Here is a 17,106-nt window from a genome sequence, read left to right as displayed (position 1 = left end):
CTTTTGGCTAGACCAATGAGCTTTGTCCAACTCAGGCTCCAAGTGAGGAACTTTAAGCCTGCCTTAGACCATCCTGCAGAGGGCAGTCCAGCTTATCACAGAAAGAATAGTCACTTTAGGAAATTACAACGGCTCGTAAACGATCTTGTTTTGTTTTTTCTTGCTTTAGCATTTGCCAGAGGAAGTAATTGGCAGTATTTATAAAGATACTACATTTTCTATTTTAGAAGTGTTGTATTTCAATTGACAAGTTGAAATATTTCATCTGTTTAAATTCAATTTAGCTTTCCCAGCAAATGTCTTCCTTAATTTTAAAATCAGGCAGCGACTGGCTTTGTTGCTTGAATCTTGTTTGGAAGAGAGCACCTCTATGGGGGAAAACAGAGGTCTCCCTCTATGCCTATTCAGGTTTTGGCCTCTTTTCTGAAACGGCTAAACAGAATGCCAGGGGTGTCCAAAGCTTTTGTGGTTTTCGTAGTTGTGTTTAACTATAGAAGGCTGCTGCTGCTTGAAAATCTCCTTCGATTTTCAAATGTGACATTGACACAGAAATCTTCCCTCTCAGTCGAGGCTATTTATTGAGCCCTGACTGTGGGCAGAGTACTGTACTAAGCACTTGGGAGAGTACAATTTTACAGAATTGGTAGACACGATTTCTGCTCACAAAGAGTTTTACAGTCTAGAGAGGGAGACAGATGTTAAATAAATTACAAATAGGGGAGATGTCAGAGTGTAAGGATTGAGACATAAGTGCTCTGGGGCTGAGGGTGGGATGAGTATCAAAATGCTTAAGGGGTACACACCCAAGTGCAGAGAGGCCTTGAAGAAGGGGGCCGGGGCGGGGGCGAGGGGGACAAATAGGGTGGGGAAGTAAGGGGTGAGCCAGAGAAAGCCTCTGGGAATAGATATGATTTTAGTAGGGCTTTGAGGATGGGGAGACCGATGATTCATGTGCGCAAATGCGGCAAACAAGACCAGTGAGAGACATAAAATCCATTCCATGACTTGAGCCTGAAAAGAGAATTCCTCATTTGCCAGATTCAGTTTTCAAGACTGCCTCTCGCTAGTCTGGGTTTTCAAGGCTGCCTCTTGGAACCTTCATCTTTCCCAAGCCTCTGCTGTAGGAGACTCCCCTGTCACCCACCAGTCTGGCCTGTCTGCCACAGCGGCCCCCCAATAGAATGGTCAGTCAGTTGTACTTATTGAGCTTTGACTGTGTACAGACCACTGTACTAAGCACTTGGGAAAGTCCAACATAACAATAAACAGATATCGTCCCTGCCCACAATGAGCTTACAGTCTAGAGGTATACAGTTTACCCCACACTGTTTGAGAGTATGCCGGACTCTTGAAAACATTTCTTCTCATTGCTTGTGGCCTCTTTCAGTTCACCCTACGGCAGCTTCTTGGGGATCCTGCTCCCGTCCATTCTCCTTTCCACAGAAGCTGTGTGGCTGTGAGTGTTACCTCAGTCCTGGTGAGCTGCCTGCGTTCCAAGATCTCATTGTTGGTGACCCTGTCTTGTTGTTTCATGTGAACTGTGGTTTGTGGGTGGCACTGGTGGAACTGATCCACCTGGTTCAAATCTCCCCACCCTCCCACCTCCCAGGTCCTCTGCCTGAAAACAAGCCTCCTGATAAAGGAGTTCCCGCAGTGGTGTTTTGGGGTATTTGTTTTTTATGGTATTTTTTTTAAGTGCTTACTATGTGTCAAGCACTAGTCAAGCGCTGGGGTAGACACGGTCCCTGTCCCACATGGGGAGGGAGGAGGATAATAATAATGTTGGTATTTGTTAAGTGCTTACTATGTGCAGAGCACTGTTCTAAGCGCTGGGGTAGATACAGGGTAATCAGGTTGTCCCACGTGAGGCTCACAGTTAATCCCCATTTTACAGATGAGGTAACTGAGACACAGAGAAGTTAAGTGACTTGCCCACAGTCACACAGCTGACAAGTGGCAGAGCCGGGAATCGAACTCATGACCTCTGACTCTGAAGCCCAGGCTCTTTCCCACTGAGCCTCGCTGCTTCCCCTCACAGCAGGCAAGTGGCAGAGCTAGGATTAGAACCCAGGGCCTCTGACTCCCAGGCCTCTGCTCTTTCCATTAGGCCATGCTGCTTCTCAGTGACTCTAGAGTGTGTGGGGGTCAAGCTGCTGTAGGTAAATAGGCCGGGGAGATGCTGGGTAGCTTTCAACATGAAAAGCAGCGAGGCCTAGTGGATAGTGTGTGGGCCTGGGGGTCAGAACGACCTGGATTCTAATCCCAGCTCCACCACTGGTATGCTGTCTATGTGACCTTGGACATGTCACTTCACTTCTCTGGGCCTCACTTCTCAGTAAAATGGGGATTAAGACTGTGAGCCCCATGGGGAACAGGGACTGTATCCAACCTGATTGGCTTGTATCTATCCCAGTGCTTAGTACAGTGCCTGGCACATAACAAATGCCATTAAAAAACAAAAGTATGAAGCAGAGTTCAGGCAGGGAGCAGTCAATAGGGTTTGCAAACAGGACGGTTTTTGTGGCAGTTTGTTAAAGGAGTTGCCCTAAACTAGTTGGGCTTCACATTTTTTTGGAAGAAAACTAAAACAGAAAACAAACTAGACTGTCAACCCACATATTCAGTGTCATCAAATCCTGTCAGTTCTACTTTCACAGCATGGCTAAAATTTGCCCTTTCCTCTCCATCTAAATTGCTACTCCACTGATCTGAGCACTTATCATAGCCTGCCTTGACTACTGCATCAGCCTCCTCGCTGACCTCCCTGCCACCTGTCTCTCCCCATTCCAGTCCATACTTCATTCTGCGGTTTGAATCATTTTTCTAAAAAAAAATCTTCAGTCCATGTTTTCCCAGTCCTCAAGAACTTGCAGAGGTTGCCCACCTACCTCTGTATCGAACAGAAATTCCTTTCCATTGGTTTGAAAGCACTCAGTTACCTTGCCGCCTCCTTTCTTACCTCTCCGATTTCCTACTACAACCCAACCTGCTGACTTCACTCCTCTAACACCAACTTACTCACTGTACCTCAAACTCATCTATCTCCCCTGTCCGTAATTTATTTCAATGTCTGCCTCACCTTCTAAACTGCCAACTTCTGACGGACCAGCTTCAAAGCCTTATTAAAAATCACATCTCCTCCAACCACCTTCCCCAGTTAAGCCCTCATTTCCCTTACTCGCCCTCCCTTTGGCGTCACCTGTGCACCTGGTTCTGTCCCCTCCGAGAACGTGATATACCCCGCAGCACTTGTGTACATATCTATAATTTATTTTAATATCTGTCCCCCCCTCTAGACTGTAAGCTCTTTGGGGGCAAGGAACATGTCTACCAACTCTGCTGTATTCTCTCAAGCATTTAGTACAGTGCTCTGCACATAGTAAGTGCTCAGTTAATATCAACGATTGATTGATTGATTACCCTAGCCTAGATTGACCAGAGGGGCTCCAACCGAGACAGACTTGACAATGCATCATACCATCACTCACTCAATCAATAGTAATTACTGAGCACTTACTCTGTATTAAGCACTTGGGAACGGTACAAAATATTTAGTAGATATGGTCCTGCCCTTAAGGGGCTGACAATCTAGCAGATTGGGTGTGGGATGCGTTGGTACCTGCTCGGGGTTTCAAGGCGCTCCTGACCCTCGAAGATCAGCTACGTTCTCTGCAGTCAAGGATGTTTGAACTGGAAGCCATGGCCACTCCAGACCAGGGACTGAAGTCGTGGTCACTCCAGACCTGGGATTGGAAGTTGCTGTCATTCCAAACCCAGGTCTGGAAGACATAGCCCCTCAGGGCCAGGGACCGGTAGCTTTGATCCTTCCCAACCCCTCCCTCTGCTCATCTCATCCCTGTCCCCCTTTCTCACTCCTGCCCCAAATCTCCCATCCCCACCTCGCACCCCATCAAGATCACCCCCACCCAACCCGTTCCCATATCTCACATACCCCTCTCCGATTCCCCCCACCTTGCAACCATTCATTCATTCATTCAATTGTATTTATTGAGTGCTTACTGTGTGCAGAGCACTGTACTAAGTGCTTGAAAACTACAATTCGGCAACAGATAGAAACAATCCTTCCACCGTGGGCAAACTCCAATCTGATTATCTTGTATCTACCCCACCCCTTAGTATAGTGCTTGGCCCACAGTAAGTGCTTAACGATCACCTCCCTCCTCGACCTATTTAATAATAATAATAATAATGTTGGTATTTGTTAAGCCCTTACTATGTGCAGAGCACTGTTCTAAGCGCTGGGGTAGACACAAGGGAATCAGGTTGTCCCACGTGGGGCTCACAGTCTTAATCCCCATTTTACAGATGAGGTAACTGAGGCACAGAGAAGTTAAGTGACTTGCCCACAGTCACACAGCTGACAAGTGGCAGAGCCGGGATTCGAACCCAGGATCTCTGACTCCAAAGCCCGTGCTCTTTCCACTGAGCCATGCTAATCCAGCTGCTGCTCTTCCTCACCATCGCTGGGGTCTGGCTCACTCCTGTTGTTCTCCCCCAGGGGGGCCTCACCTTCTTCCACTCCCCTTTCTCCCCAAATTCTTGGGGAAAGAGGGAGCTGTCAGCCTGTTCCTGGTCCCCCAGTGCCACTTTCACACCACCCCACCCTCCTCCATCCCTCACATTCTCTTCCTTCGAAGCCCATGTCATCTGCCCATATCCGCCCCGACTTCAATTGCTGGTTGCCATCGTTTCCTTCGCCTTCCCCAAGGTATTTGGGCTGATCTCAAATTTCCTGAGCAATTTTAATGCTTTTCTCACTGTTCCCAACTCCTGGAAACACTATATAACCTTGTTTTTTCTGATGCCGTCCTCTCCTGGTCCTCCTCCTATCTCTCTGGCCAATCTTTCTCAATCTCTTTTGCCAGCTCTTCCTCCTTTTTCTGCTCCCTAGCTGGATGTGCTCCCCAAGGCTTAGTTTTGGATCCCCTTCTTTTCTCAATATATATATGCTCACTCCACTGAGGAGCGCGTCTCTACCCATGGTTTCATGCTACGTGGATGACCCTCAAATCCACCTCGCTAGCCCCAATCTCCATACTTCTTTGAAATTGCACATTTTCTCCTGCCTCCAGGACATCTCTACATATATGTCCCACTGACACCTCAAGCTCAGCATATCTAAAACTGAACTCCTGATCTTCCCTCCCAAATTTCCACTGCAACACTCTCCCCTTGCAATCGTCAACACCATCATCCTCCCTGTCTCTCAAGCCCCAAAGCATGGCATTACCCTTGGCTTTTCCTTGATTACTGTATCAGTCTCCTTGCTGACCTCCCAACTTCCTGTCTCTCTGAACTCCATTCCATACTTCCCTCTGCTGCTTGGATTATTTTTCTACAAAAACATTCAGGCCATGTTTCTCCTCTTCATAAGAACCCCCAGTGTTTGCCCATCCAACTCTGCATCAAACAGAAATTCCTCAACATTGGCTTTAAAGCATTCAATCACCTTTCCCCCTCTTACCTCACCTTGCTACTCTCCTACTACAAATCAGCCCACACACTTCGATCCTCTAATGCTAACCTTCTCACTGTACCTTGATCTCACCTGTCTCACCACTGTCCTCTCGCCCACATCCTGCCTTTGGTCTGGAACACCCTCTCTCCTCAAATCCGACAGACGATTACTCTCCCCCTCTTCAAAGCCTTAGTGAAGGCAAATCTCCTCTAAGAGACCTTCCCTGACTAAGCCCTCCTATCCTCTTCTCTTTCTCCTTCCTGTGTCACCCTGACTTGCTCCCTTCGTTCATCCCTCTTCCCAACCCCACAGCACTTATGTACATATCTGGAATTTATTTATTTATTTATTTATTTATTTATTTATTTATTTATTTCTATGAATGTCTGCCTCTCCCTCTAGATTGTAAGTTTGTTGTTGGCAGGGGATGTGTCTGCTTTATTGTTATATCGCACTCTCCCAAGTGCTCAGTACAGTGCTCTGCACACAGAAAGTGTTCAATAAATACAATTGACTGGTTTTCAACCCCTTTATTCAGTCTGTCACCAAATCCTGTTGGTGTTTCTTCTGCGACATTTCTGAAATCCGCTCCTTTCTCTTCATTCAAATTGTCATCATGCTAGTCATAGCCTTCATATTCCGACTTATCTACTGCATCAGCCTCTTTGCTGACCTTCCTGCCTTCAGCCTCTCCCCTCTCCAGGCCATACTTCACTGTGCTGTCCAGATCATTTTTCCTAAGATATCATTCTGTGCACAGCACCCCACTCCTTTAGACTGGAAGCTTGTTGGGGGTAGGGAGCGTAACTGTTATATTGTTATATTGCACTCTCCCAAGCACTTAGTACAATGCTCTCCACACAGTAAGCGCTCAATAAATACGACCGACTGACTCTTCAAAGGCCTCCAAAGGTTGCCCATTCCTCTCCGCAGAAACTCCTGATTTTGACTTTAAAGTACTCAATCAGCTTCTCCCCGACCCCCTTCCCCACTATTTATCCTTGCTCTTCTCCCATCACAGCTTAGCTTGCCTGCTCCTTCCCCTCAAGCCGACCTGTTCCCGGGGCCTCATTCTCATCTCTCGCACCATTGACCTCTTGCTCAACCCCCTTCCGCCTGCCTTGAACTCCCTCCCCCTTCACATTCAGCAGACCATTGATCTCCTCATCTTCAAAGTCCTTCTGAAATCACATCTCCAAGAGGCCTGATTAATCTCTAATCTCCCCTGGTTGCATCCCTGCCAACTGCTACTTCAGCAGTTTTGGGTCAACTAAGCATTTGGGTCCTCACATTTCCCATAGTATTTGTGTGTGTATCTTTATACTCTATACACTTTAAACTCTATACTCTGTCTTTTATACTCAGAGGATTCTACAGGAAGCTCACCACTAATGGACAGCTCAGATGGATTGGGGTCCAGAAAGGGGCCCGTGCACACGGTTACAGCGGCCGTGCTGAAACCTGCGTGGGACATGTGGGTTAAGCAAGAGGGAAAGCTACTCCGGAAGTTGCTGCTTCCGGAGCAGCTGCTTGGAGCAGCAGCGTGGCTCAGTGGACAGAGCATGGGCTTTGGAGTCAGGGCTCATGAGTTCGAATCCCAGCTCTGCCACTTGTCGGCTGTGTGACTGTGGGCAAGTCACTTAACTTCTCTGTGCCTCAGTTCCCTCATCTGTAAAATGGGGATTAAGACTGTGAGCCCCACGTGGGACAACCTGATTCCCCTATGTCTACCCCAGCGCTTAGAACAGTGCTCGGCACATAGTAAGCGCTTAACAAATACCAACATTATTATTATTAAGTTACCAGTCGACATGGCCCCCGAGCAGCCGTTGTCCTGCATAGATTTCAGGTACATCACAGATGCCTCGACTGACGAAGAAGCCGATGATAGGGCCTCTTTCCTCGGGAAAGTGGAAAGAGGAGAGCAAATGCTAAAGGGTGGCTACCCTGCCTACACCGCATCCTGGGCCTGACATAGGTCCTCGGACCTGCAGTTAAAGCAGCTCTCCAATAAGGCACTAGAGGATGGATGGTCGGACAGCAGGATGGTGTAACGGATTTGACTCTGTCAGTTTCGCCACTGCCCTGGAAGAGCAAAGCCAGGGAGATCCTGGAATGTGGGCCTCTTGTAGTACCTGCGTGGTAGCCTAGTGGATGTTCTCAGCCTAGGTTAGCATTACTTAGCGCCAGGGCTAATCGGGTTGGACAGAATCCATGTCCCGCATGGGGCTCACAGTCTTAATCCCCATTTTACAGTGAGGCAACCGAGGCCCAGAGAAGCTAAGTGGCTTGCCCAAGGTCAGGCAGTAGACAAGTGGCGGAGCAGGGACTAGAACCCAGGTCCTCTGACTCCCAGGCCTGAGCAAGTCACTTAATGTCTATGGGCCTCAGTAACCTTATCTATAAAATGGTGGTATTTGTTAAGTGCTTACTATGTGCCAAGCACTGTTCTAAGCGCTGGGTTAGATACAAGGTAATCAGAGTGTCCCACGTGGGGCTCACAGTCTTCATCCCCATTTTACAGATGAGGTAACTGAGGCACAGAGAAGTTAAGTGACTTGCCCAAAGTCACACAGCTGACAAGCGGCGGAGCCGGGGTTAGAACCCATGACCTCTGACTCCCAAGCCCGTGCTCTTTCCACTGAGCCTTGCTATTAAGACTGTGAGCCCCCTGTGGGGCATGGACTGTGTCCAACCTGATTAGTTTGTATCTACTCCAGTGCTGATCACAGTGCCTGACACATAGTAAGTGCTTAACAAATTCCGTAAAAAAAAAACCCATCCCTCCACCCAGCATGAAAATGATAAAATATAACCTGGGGAATGGGAAAGACTAAAAAACAAACAAAAAAACCCCAACAAGGATAAAAAAACCCCTAAGTATTTTTACTTTCAAAAAGGAAACTATGAAATATGAGGAACTTAGTAATCAAAGAGCTGAAAACAGTAGTTAAAGGGACAAGTGATTTACTAGAAAACTTGTGGCTGTCGAACACCATCTTAGAGACCCAGATAAAACGTGTGTCATAACAACAACAGAAAAACAGGCTATCAACCAGAAACCCTGTCTGGCTGACTAGAAGGGTAAAAAAGGTCGAGGAAAGAATTCATTTTCAAAAGATAAAAAGCTCACATGAGCAAGGAGAGCAAAAAAGTCTATAGAGTGACAGGTCAGGTGCAAATAGGAAATTGGGCAAGCCAAAATGGAGTTTGAAAATCACCTTGCAAGCGATGCCAAAGCTAATAATAAAAGATTCTTCAAATAGATCAAAAGCAGAAAGTTGGCTGGGGAATCAGTGGAGCCACTTAATGATTGTTGGGTAAAAGGTTCACTGTACAATGAGAAGGAGATAGCCGAAAGACTCAGTGAATTATTTAGTTCAGTCTTTATTGAGGGAGATATTAGAGTCCCACAGCCAAATTGTTTTTTTAGTAGCAGACAGCTCAGAAGAATTGGATCACATGATGGTGACCACACAAGATGTTTTAGATTAGATTGATAAACCAGATGTAAACAGGTCACTGGGTCTGAGAGTTCTCAAGGCACTTGGAGGTGGTTACTGAATTCCCGACTAGAGTGCGTTCTATTGTTACAAATGGTCCTTGTACCAGAGAACTGGTAAACTGCCAGGGTAACTCCCATCTATAAAAAGGGTTCCAAATGCGATCCTGGAAGCTATAGATTAGTGAGTCTCATTTCTATAACTGGCAAATTGATCAATAATTTAGGCTCAGCGAGCATTTAAAGAAACACAATCTATAGGAGAAGGACGTGATTTTGTAAGGGGAAATCATGCCTCACTAATCTGCTGGAGTTCTTGGAAGGGATCAATAACCATGTGGACAGAAGACCTAATACAGTTAGATGTTCTAAAAGCCTTTCACCAGGTTCAAGATCAAAGGCTTTTAAATAACTAAGTAGTGATTCGATTGGAGGGGATCTGTCATGAGTAGGAATTGGGTCACAGGAGTGGAAAAATGGCTACTTTTTAGGATGGCGATATGTATTTAATGAGGTCCCCCAGAGGTCAGTGCTAGGACTAGCTTTGCTGAACACTTTCACAAACACTCCAGTTCATACTTCATGCTGCAGCCTGGATCATTTTTCTGAAAAAAACATTCAGTCTACATTCCCACTCCTCAAGAACCTCCAGTAACTGCCCATTCACCGCTGCAGAAACTCCCTACTATTGGCTTTAAGGCAGCCAATCAGCTCTCCGCCTTCCATTTTACCTCAGTGATCTCCTTCTACAGCCCAGCTTGCTCACTTGGCTCCTGTAATGCCAAGTACCTCGATCTCAGTGTGCCTCGATCTCATCTATCTCATCACTGACCCCTTGCCCACGTCCTCCCTCTGGGCAGGAACTCCCTCCCACTTCATATACGACAGACCTCCACCTTTAAAGCCTTATTAAAATCACATCTCCAAGAGGCCTTCAATCAATTGAATTACCTACTGTGTGCAGAGCACTGTACTAAGTGCTTGGGAGAGTACAATGTAAGAGAGATGGTAGAGATGTTCTCCGCCCACAGTGAGCTCACAATCCAGAAGGGGGATTAAGGCCTCTTTCCCCCTTCTCCCTCTCCGTTCTGTACAGTCTACGCACTTGGATCTGAGCCTTTAAAGCACTTGATATTCACCTCACCTTCACAGCTCTTATGTACATGACCGTAATTTATTTATTTTAATGTTTGTCTTCCCTTCTAGACTGTAAGCTCCTGTTGTTCTGTTCTCTCCCAAGAGGTGAGTACAATGCTCTGCATACAGTAAGTGCACTATTAAGTACCATTGATCGATAATTGATTGATCTATCGAAGAATGAACTTGCAGTGAAATCTCCAAGTTTGCAGATGACAGTATGCTTTTCTGGGTTTTGAAACACCCTTCAGATGGGGATAAACCATTGAAAAATCTCATAAAGTTGAGTGAGGGGCTGAAACCTGGCAGATAAGCTTCAGTGAAAGCAAATGCAAGGCACTTCAGCAAGGAAAATCCATCCCTGAGTAATTGCAATTACCTAATGGGCTCTGAGTTATCAGGAAACAGATCTCAAAGCCATTGTTGATGGTCCAAAGTACAGCAGCTTAAAAGGTCAGTCAAATGCTAGGCATCGTCAGGAAGGGAATACAAAACTAAAGACATCGTTTCTGCCACCTGGAATACCCGTCTGCAGCTTCGGTAGCTGAATCTCAGGAAGGACAAACAAGATGGGATTTACAAGGCTGGTACCTTTCAATTTGGAAAGACCTAATTAAGTTGGATCCACCCCAGGGCTACATACTAAGTGCTTAGCAAATACCATTATCATTATTATTACAAAGGTCGAGAGGGGGCCTGTTGAAGTTTACAAAATCATGTGAAGGGTGAATGCAGAATTGTTTTCGTTTGAATCTCCAAGCAACAGGATGAGGGTGAACCCATTGAAACCTGAAGTTAGTTGGTTCAAAACAATCAATTGTATTTATTGAGTGCTTAGTACCTCGCTCTACACACAGTAAGCGCTTGGGAGAGTGCAATAGAACAGAGTTGGAGCCAATAAAAGGAAACTCTTCTTCACACAGTGGGTGTTCAACATATGGAATTGCTACCAAGGGCCTAAAGTATCAGCACATTCTTGAGGGCTTTAGATAAATTCACAGTTGAGCCGTTCAAAATTGGTTACTAGAGGGAAAAGTTACCATAAGCGCATTGTGGGCAGGGAATGTGTCTGTTATATTGTTGTACTCTCCCAAGCCCTTAGCAGCGTGGCTTAGTGGAAAGAGACCAGGCTTGGGAGTCAGAGGTCGTGAGTTCTAATCCCGGATCCACCACTTAGCTGTGTGACTGTGGGCAAGTCACTCAACCTCTCTGTGCCTCAGTCACCTCATCTGTAAAATGGGGATTATGACTGTGAGCCCCACGTGGGACACCCTAATTACCTTGTATCTACCCCAGTGCTTAGAACAGTGCTTGGCACATAGTAAGCATTTAATAAATACCACCCTTATTATTATTATGATTATTACAGTGCTGTGCACCCAGTAACTGCTCAATAAATACAATTGATCAATTAACTGGATGTTAGAGGGATAGAAACCAGGGAGGACCGTCGTCATACAGTTCTTTCCAAGCATCTATTGCTATGGTGGAGGCCAGGATACTAGCCTTAAGCACTTTGATACTAAGTCCCAGCCCCACAGCACTTACATCCTATCTTTACACTCTGCCATTTCCACTATCTGTAATTGATTTTAATGCATACCTCTCCTTGGGGACTGCAAGCTCCTTGTGGGCAGGGGTCATATCTACCAAACTCTCTTGTAATGTACTCCCTCAAGCATTTAGTACAGTGCTCTGCACACAGTAAGCCCTCAATAGATACAATGACAACAGTATCGAGCTCTTATGGTGTGCAGAGCAGTGTACTAAGCTCTTGGGAGAGTACAATACAACAGAGCTGATAGCCTCATCCCCTACCCAGAACCATTGATTGATTGGTTGATTGGACCAGGGGTCTGATCCAGTCATGGCAGGGCTTATTGTTTCATTACAACATGATAGTGATAATAAAAATGATACTTGTTAAGCACTTGCTATGTGCCAAGGACAGTACTAAGCGGAGGGGTAGATTCGCGACAGTCAGGTGGGACACTGTCTAAGTAGGGGGGAGTAGGATTTTTAATCCCCATTTTCCAGATGAGGAAACTGAGGTGCAGAGAATTTAAATGACTTGCCCAAGGTCACACAGGAGACAAGTGGCAGAGCTGGGATTGGGACCCAGGTCCTCTGATTCCCAGCAATGCTCTTTCCACTAGGCCACGGTTGTTTCTCATCATCACACTGCTTCACCAGTAACCTGGGAACTAAAAAAGCCCAGGGACCCCCCTCTTTGGCCCCCCCACCTCCACAGCACCCTACGAAAGGGGCGGCAGTGACTCCAGGATAGCCACAAGTCCACTGTGGGACTAGTAGAGACCACCCTCCACCTATGACTTGGTACCGTTGCGATTTTCTGTAGAGGCCACTCTCACCCCAAAATGGTGGCTCCAGAGTGCTTGTACCTACTTTCCCTGGGGTAAAACCAGTCACACCTCTAAGTTCCTAAATCACCTAGTGCTCAGTTTTCTTCCCTCATTAAAATGAGTCGCACATTTCTCAAGTTAATACACAGATAACTGCCAAGTAGCAGTTCAGAGAAAGTGAACAGGGCTTTAAGTCCTCAAGGGTGGTCAGTGTACTGCTGCAGAGTTACTGGAGAAAAAACATATCTGTTTTTCCAGGTGCAAAATTCCTGAAACAGTTTTTCAGTGAAACCCATTTCAGGGCTAATTAAAACTCTTGGAAGATAATAAAAACACCTTGAAACACACCATCATTTATTTTTAAAAGCTTTTTATCTTGCCACGGCAACATTTGCAGACACAAATATAGAGCAATATTTTAAGACATTTGGTGACCTACTATAAGTTAAGCAACAGGAAAAAAAGGCAGACATTCTAAGTGTTTTTCTATTGCTAAACTACCTACATTGAAGAATTCTACAGAGTTTGACTAGCAAATTGACTGTTTTGGAGAAGATAGCCACATTTATTAACTATAATATAAAATAGAATAGATTAATGTGAACTTCACATACTTAATGCAACAATATTAATTAAATAAAAGAAAATGGCACTGACCTTATGGCAATTTTACACACCCACGCATACACACACAATAGGTCACTGATTAAAGTCAATAGTTTCAAAATAACAGAGATCACTCACAATCCACAAAAACATCTCATTTTATATGAAGTGCCTCAGATACAGCCACAAAAAGCAGCTTAAAAATCCAACATATTTCATGCATGCTCATAAATCTTATCAAGCTTTTCAACTTTAAAATACACAGCAATGAAAAAAACACAAATATAAAGGAGCTAGCATCACACAGTTCATTTCCTGGCATCTTTCGAGGACCCGAACATATATCTGTAAACATCAAGAAGGGTTTTCTGATCCTTCTTTTGAAACTTTTCTCTTTTCTTCTAATGTGTGTTTAAATACTTTTTTCAGGGTCTGGTAAACCATTGGTCCATTTTCAGAATCAAAACTGATCTGGTAACAAATAGGAAACTTTATTAAAATGCAGTTCACCTACAAAAAGTATAAGGAAAAGATTTTCAATATATAAGGAGGCCCCCATAATTCTCTATGCCTTGAGGGTTTTTTTTTTCTTTGAGGTGGTGGGTGGTTAGGAGTGGGGCTAAAACAAGGCTCTGTCTAATTCACAGGTAAAGCATGAAAGAAAATTACATAAAACTGTAAGAAAAGTCTAGTCAGAATTCAGTTCAGATATTTTAAACCAAAAGGCTGCCTCAGATATTTGAAGACATTTGAATGCTGGTACAGTTTGAACAAGCCTGTCCCTAGGGAAGAGGAGATTGGGGCAAATGTTCTAAATGGGGGCCCTGCAGGGCCCCACCCGTCCTGGAAATCAACAGAGTTACTCAATGCGGAACCAAATCAGCTCCCTGAGCCAATTTCTACAGGGGCTCCTTCCAGGGGCTGAAGGGAAAGCCCTGAATGTTGACATTTGTTGGTTTTGAAAATAATCCTGCAGCTCGAATATTCCTAGGATACCTACATGGACTTTGGACTTGTTTTTGCAGCCTCAGACTAATGGTTGTGGATTATGAATCCAAAATTATGTTTCTCTCTTTCCAATTAGCTTTAACAATTTGAGTTAAGACTTCTAAATCTGACAAAGAAAAACACGTTGTTTCTAAGAACCAACCCCTCCCTACCTCTTCAACTTTCTCTGTTGAGAATATTCCTTACTCCTTAGCTGGTCTGCAGATCTGTTCTTATTGTATTTTTTTAAAAAAACAATAAAATACAAAATTCCATACAGTGGGAAGTGTTTACTAGCTGTGTACCAAAATTTAAGTGCAAATTACTTTTTGACTTTTGCCAAAGGAAGAGCAGATCCCATAGAGCAAAAACCTCCCTTAGTTGGTATTTGTTTCGACTTGAGAGCAGTGAACACAATCAAACTGATTTTATAACACTACAGTACATAGAATAGTGCCTCTCTCCCAGTAGGCAATCAAATAATCTTGAGGACTCTGAACGCTTGAAAATATTTGGAACTCATTCAGTATAACTGACCTTGATTTCTATACAGTCTGGACTGTAAGTTCATTGTGCGTCTGTTTATTGTACTCTCCCAAGCGTTTTGTACAGTGCTTTGTACACAGAAAACACTCAATAAATAAGATTGAATGAATGAATGAATGCATTCCCAAAACTTAACTATGCTTAGCCTTCATGCAATACCCTGGAGATTAAATGCTAACGGAAACATTTTCGACAGAAAAATGCTCAGGGTTCAAAAAAGGTTGTTTGATTACGTCCATTTTAAATTTCAGCCACGGGGTGGGAGGGTGGGCACAAGGGAAGCAGCGTGGCTCAGTGGAAAGAGCCCAGGCTTGGGAGTCAGAGGTCATGTGTTCTAATCCCTGATCTGCCGCTTGTCAGCTGTGTGACCTTGGGCAAGTAACTTAACTTCTCTGTGCCTCAGTTACCTCATCTGTAAAATGGGGATGAAGACTGTGAGCCCTACGTGGGACAACCTGATTACCTTGTATCTACCCCAGCCCTTAGAACAGTGCTTGGCACATAGTAAGTGCTTAACAAATACCAACCTTATTATTGTTAATTTAGCTGAGAAAAATCAATTGTTTCCCTGCCTAAATCTGAAGTATAAATCTCAGATTTAGATCAGCCTGGTGTTGTGAGGTTGAAGCAAACCAAGAGGATAAGAGGTGAAATGGAGTATTCTACGTTCTTTGTTTAGGATTTTCCAAGGCCAGAACCCAGAACTGAACTGCCAATGCTGAATATTAAATTCTCAGTGGATTGCCAACTATTGTTGACTTCCAACTCCCTCCTTAAACCCCACAGCACCACCGCCTCCCACATTTCTCGCCCCCAATGACCTAGCCATCTACTTAACTGACAAAAACCAACAGGTGTGAACTCCCCCAGGGAAGCAACAGTGACCTAGTGGAAAGAGCACAGGCCTGGAAGTTAGAGTTCTAATGCTGACTCTGCCACTTACCTACTGTGTGACCTTGGGCAAGTCACTTCACGTCTCTATGCCTCAGTTCCCTCACCTGCAAAATGGGGATTCAATACCTGTTCTCCCTCTTACTTAGACTGTGAGCCCCATAAGGGACCTGATCATCTTGTATCTACCCTAATGCTTAGTGCAGTGCTTGGCACATTTGTAAGCACTTAACAAAACCACAGTTATGTCCCCCTTATCCCTCCAAATCCCATGTCTACTCTCTCATCTTTCCAGCCATCTCCCAATAGGAGATCTCCCATCTCTTTTCAAAACCTACCCCCTCCTCCTGCGCCTCTGACTGTATCTCTTCGCACCTTATTAAAATGCCTGCACCCACTCTTTTTCCCTCCCTCACTGCTATCTTTAACAGTTCACTCTCTAATGGGTCCTTCCACCCTCCCTTCAAAACACACCTATGTATCTCCTAGCCTAAAAAAAAACCAACGCTCTCACAATCTCAACTGCCCCTTCCAGTTATCGCCCCATCTCCCTCCTACCATTCCTGCCCAAACTTCTTGAATGAGTTGTTTACTCCTATTGCCTCCACGTCCTCCTCTCCAGCTCCCTTCTAGACCCTCTGCTACCTGGCTTCCACCACCTCTACTCCACTAAAGTTGCTCTCTCTCCAAAATCACCAGTGACCTCCTCCTTGCCAAAACCAACAGACTCTACTCCATCCTAGTTCTCCTTGAGCTCTCAGTTGCCTTTGACACTGTGACTACCCCTTCTCCTGGACACCTTGGTTTCACTGACACTGTCCTCTCCTGGTTCTCCTCCTACCTCTCTGGCTGCTCCTTCTCAGGCTCCACATTTTCAAAGACTTACTAAAATAATATCTCCTCCAGCAAGCCTTCTCTGACCAAGCTCTCGTCCTCCCATCCTATTTTCCCTCCCTTCAGCTTCACCCATGCACATAGCCCCATCCCCTAAGCACTTAGGTACTTACCCCACCCTCACAGCACTAGATTGAGGGCAGAGATCATGTCTACCAACCGTAATGTACTCTCACAAACAGTACAGTGCTCTGCACAAGGTAAGTGCTCATATACCACTGATTGAATAATTATTCTTGGTTTAAGACCAAAATAGGACTGGCTCAGCAAGAAAATAATTTTCTGGTTTTTACAAGGTACATCAATTTATCCATCAGGGATAATTACTGAGGGCTTACATGATTTCATCAAAATACAATCGTATGTTTCTTCCCTTACTTGTATATAAATTCTTTATCCCACTGTTCTTTATTGTTAAAAGACTCCTACTTAGACTGTGAGCCCCATGCGGGACCGGGACTGTGTCCAACCTAATGAACTTGTATCTACCCCAGCTCTTAGAACAGTGTTTGACACATAGCACTTGACGAATACCATAAAAAAGACCTAAGTATCCTTTCATATGTGTATTACTACAATTTGAAAATTCCTTGTCAAAGAGTCAGTGTAAGAGTTAACAAGCATTTCAATGAAAAGAAAACGTGGTAACTTTTGAGCACTCAATTTTAATAAAATTTCATTAATTTGGAGATAACGATGGC

At 44.8% G+C, this 17,106-nt stretch overlaps 1 protein-coding gene across 9 annotated transcripts in view; it reads right to left on the bottom strand.

The window, feature by feature from the left end:
• Positions 1-12,815: 12,815 nt before the first annotated feature.
• PTPDC1 (protein tyrosine phosphatase domain containing 1) overlaps positions 12,816-17,106 on the bottom strand; it is a 111,063-nt gene continuing 106,772 nt past the window's right edge. For all 9 annotated transcript variants that reach the window (XR_005659494.1, XM_007655404.3, XM_029050878.2 and 6 more), the window contains one exon: positions 12,816-13,558. Coding sequence is in view for 8 of the 9 variants with exons in the window: in XM_007655404.3 (XP_007653594.1) it covers positions 13,442-13,558 (117 nt within the window). In the remaining variant the exon portion in view is untranslated. The remainder of the gene's footprint in view (positions 13,559-17,106) is intronic.

This window comes from Ornithorhynchus anatinus, chromosome X1 (genome assembly GCF_004115215.2).
Source record: "Ornithorhynchus anatinus isolate Pmale09 chromosome X1, mOrnAna1.pri.v4, whole genome shotgun sequence".
Lineage (NCBI taxonomy): Eukaryota > Metazoa > Chordata > Mammalia > Monotremata > Ornithorhynchidae > Ornithorhynchus > Ornithorhynchus anatinus.
Note: the sequence above shows the minus strand (reverse complement) of the source record. Positions and strands in the feature narration are given on the sequence as shown.